This window comes from Rhopalosiphum padi, chromosome 3 (genome assembly GCF_020882245.1).
Source record: "Rhopalosiphum padi isolate XX-2018 chromosome 3, ASM2088224v1, whole genome shotgun sequence".
Classification (NCBI taxonomy): domain Eukaryota; kingdom Metazoa; phylum Arthropoda; class Insecta; order Hemiptera; family Aphididae; genus Rhopalosiphum; species Rhopalosiphum padi.
In genome coordinates, this window is record NC_083599.1 from 31,450,437 (window position 1) to 31,454,840 (window position 4,404).

A 4,404-nucleotide genomic window follows, 5' to 3' on the forward strand; every position below is an offset into this window, starting at 1 on the left:
ATAAAAAAATATTCACTAATTTTCAATAAAAAAGGGTTACTCATTTAAAAAAAAAAACCAGAAGATTATTATATTATCATAACAAGACACTAATGTAATACAAAAAAATCTTAAGAATTTTGAATAAATTCATTATTTAAAAAAATGAGTGTATGCTCGTTGAATCACCTTGTATAATAGTATATTTCCTAAAAAACAAGCAAAGTGAATTTAAAATTATTTCATTTGTTTGCTATTAGTTTGAACATTTTCTGTTGACGCCCTTCTGCGTGTTTACTGTGTATAGGTAGGTACAATGTACATTAAAAGTTAATAACTATAAACCATCAACATATAAAAATATAACAAACATAATATTAAAATATTAACTTACAAATAAAGAAATATGTAAATCAAAGATTAAACTATTGTACACAAATTCAAATCCTGTACAAGTTGGCTTTTGAAGATTATTATTTTATGTTTGAAACACAACGTAGTCAATTAGTACATTTCGTATAAAGAGTTAAAATAATAAATATTTAACGTTAATCTTATTATTTATGATGATGATTGGCATTTTACTGTGTTATATTTTATTATTAAATTAAATTCAAACATATTTGGATACAAATTCAAGTACTTACTTATACGCATTTATTAATATCCAAATAATTGGAAACACTATTCAATTTTAACGGTGACCATAATGTATAAATAATGGTTATCTAATTATATAGTTTACAAGGTGACTATAATAGTAATTTTATTTTCTTCGCCAAAAAAACTTTTGAGTGTTTCGAATATTTTGGATAATTATCGATACTAGCTTTAATAATATTAATATTATACGAACAGTTTTACTGTTTATTTGTTGTTAAGCATAAAATCATACCATTTTTTATACTCGACCGTGTACGCGTATATTTAGTGACAATATTATAGTTATCGTTATATCGCGAACTGATAGTTATTAATTACTCAATTAACATGTCAAATGAAAAGCAGAAAAAAGTTCTACCATTTTTCGCGAACTTTGCAATAGCTGGATTATCCGGGTAATAATGAAATATAAAATCTATATTATAACTAATATATATAAGTATAAGTAATAGCAAATAAATAACCATGGTTTTCATTAGGATGGGAGCTGCGGTATTCGTCCATCCATTAGAAGTGCTTAAATATCGTATGCAACTAAGTGGCGAGAAAGGCACGACTTCGGATCACAAAAAACTCATTTCATGCAATCATAAATATGGCAAAAAAAGAAAAACTATCGGGATTTTATAAAGGCATTTCTGCAAACTTTATTAGACAACTAATTTTTACGTCAACTCGGGTAGGCAGCTATGCTACACTCGTGGATGAAATGAAAAAGTAAGCTAATATCGGACAGATATAATGTGTTAATGTATATATGTGGTAAAGTTTACGTGTACATTTTGAATGTTTCCCGTATACGCGCGAGTAAATTCGAATTGTTTAAATATACTGATTTGTTTAAAATGTAAATGGAATTGGGTGCCCAAAAAGTAAACATATTTAGTATTTACAATTTACATACGACATGCATAATATAATATATTATAATATTTAATTATATTATATAAATTACCCGTTTAAGTACGTAAGCAAAACCAGTGTAAACGTCACACGAATAGTAATAGGTAATAATCTTGTGTGAACGTGTGTACGTGACATTTGAACATAATGATGGAATACTGAATAGCATATATTTAGGTATTATTTAAGAACGATGGTGTTATTGAGATTTGTGTGTTGAATTATTTGTTTTAAATGAAATCATTTTTAATTTAGTTTTTACGTAATAGTTGTAAATATGTGTAAATTAGGTATATTATATATTATGGTATATATATACATCGGCGACTGGCTAAATCATAAATATCAGTCGTTCTACATAATAAATAATCATGTATTTATATGTACCTAATCTAACGAGTTCATCAATATGGTAGTAATTAATGTATCAGTAAGATTGGAAATCAAGTGATACTAATATATAATATTAAAACAAGTATTTTATTATTGTATGTGTCACAGACGAGGGAAAAGCAACGTGATGAATAACGCAATAGCCAGCATGTCTACTGGAGCATTAGCTGCGTTTATTTCCACGCCGACCGATGTAATCATTGATTATCCAACGTGAATGTTATATTATTCGGTGATCTATAAGTCTATAACCACCGATAATATTTGAACGCTGTTATGTATAGGATATAATTTAGTCGTTAATCGTTTGAAAACTGTTTGAAATGATCATAGATTGCTGTAGTCCGTATGACGGCCGATGGACGATTGCCAGAGGAAAGCCGGCGCAACTACAAACACGTTTTCGACGCATTGTGGAAAATCCGTAAGGATGAAGGCGTAACGGGACTTTGGAGAGGGGACAGTGGCAACCGTTTTCAGGGCGATGACGGCCAACGTGACTCAATTGATGTCCTATGACGCGGCCAAAGTGTATTTGATGGATAATTGTAAGATCGCTTGACAACTTTACTATATATGGTGGTTTACACAAATAACACAGGGTGCATCATACAAAAACTGATGTATTTTAAAAAGCAAGAAAAAAAAAATCAAAAAATTAATCGAATTAAATTTTTATTGTGTTTACAAGATTCAGAAACAAATGCCATTTATTATTTATGTATGTAACACATCATCCATATAGTGTCTTATCTCCGTGGTAAGGAGATACTTGGTAAGGTATTTTCTTAAGTTGTGGAACACTCCATTAAATTATTCAAATGATAATAATTAAAGCTGCATTACAATTGACCATGGTCAATCAGCACTACGGTCACAAGCCAATAATTCCTCTACATGTCTATTAATATATATAAATTCATCCGTTTATTATGGCTCATTATATATTAAATAATATTAGGTTAAAAACCTAATGTGATATATTAGACCATACAACGAATGCATCACACATGAGTTGATTTAACGTGTATAGCATTAGAGTAATACGAAAATATGAAATGTACCTATTATATTTTGAAAACGGTTTTAGATAATATGGAGAACGGTTTAAAGCTCCACACTGCATCAAGCATGATTTCTGGAATTGTATATTCCGTCTGTTCAAATCCAATGGACGTATTAAAGACTAGGTAAACGATATATTATAACTTTATATTCTATATACTATAATATCTCTCTCTATATAATATACTTTTTTACTAAAATGGCATTACATCACATTCGTAGAATACAACAACAGAAAATAGTAGACGGAAAAGCAGAATATTCAGGCATAGTAGAAGTGGTGTCAACTTTGCTGAAGACTGAGGGAGTGACAGCTTTATGGAAAGGCTGGCCTTTTTATTATTTACGGGTTGCACCAGGTACTGTCTTGTTATTTATTTTCATGGAACAGCTTAAAAAAGGATATGAAGAACATTTTATGAAAAACCTGTAATCAATAATTGACATTACTATTGACGCATTGGTTTTTGAGCAATTATAATTGCTTAAAAACCAATCGTATACGATTGTCATTTGACCTACTATAACTATAATTATACAGTACCTATACACATTTATAAATATTTTATATTATTATATTACTGACTTAGTTAAAATGTGTAGATAATTAAATATTTATTAATAATTAATTAATAATATTAAAATTATCAGTCCTATACTCCTGTCTAATTAAATGGTAATAGAACACGAATAATTTATTTTACAGACTATGATGATTTTTCAAATGAATAATTAATATTTTTTTAAATGTTTATATTATTGTTTTTATACTTATAAGGTAGGTAATAAAAAAAAACATTCCTTCAAAGTCCACGATTTTACATTCTGATGCTGCTTCCACTCATATATGAACGAACTATGAACCGGAAGTTTTATCAATAAAATAGGTAATAATTAATGGTATTTTTCTTTTTGCTTTATTTTATAAATGATAAAAACGGATAAAAGTCATCATTTCAATCAAATTCTATGTTTGCATGACGTATCAATAACGCGAGCATGGTGAAAAACTTATTGAACTTTAAACAGTAATGATTGTTTTTATTTATGTTTATAAAAATTAATTTAAAAAATTTCATCATAGATAAAAATGTTAAATCATATATAACAATTAACGGGTCAAGTCCGTTAAGTCAGTAGCCTGAGTATAATTTAATAACATGATTGCAATTTTTCTCTGTTTGAATGTTAAGTAAAATTGTTTAAGAGTGTAGCAAGTAATAGTTAATTTGTTAACTCGTGACGGCAAGTTGTTTAAATTTGGTCTTGTATATTATTATACTATACAGGCATACTGCATATAAATTATGTAGAAGAATATATAGGTACGCAAGTTTTAAAATATTAACATATTAGTGAAAATATTTCATTAAAATAATAATAATTAAGGTGTGGACTCAT

At 28.0% G+C, this 4,404-nt stretch overlaps 1 protein-coding gene across 1 annotated transcript; it reads left to right on the forward strand.

The window, feature by feature from the left end:
• The first annotated feature begins 206 nt into the window (after window positions 1–206).
• LOC132926977 (mitochondrial 2-oxoglutarate/malate carrier protein-like) lies at window positions 207–3,649 on the forward strand. The gene is given in 8 exon segments (XM_060991417.1): window positions 207–1,037; window positions 1,122–1,209; window positions 1,211–1,359; window positions 2,047–2,131; window positions 2,272–2,394; window positions 2,396–2,486; window positions 3,029–3,128; window positions 3,226–3,649. Coding segments are annotated over 8 exon segments (915 nt in total). The 5' UTR covers window positions 207–969; the 3' UTR covers window positions 3,437–3,649.
• Window positions 3,650–4,404: the final 755 nt, after the last annotated feature.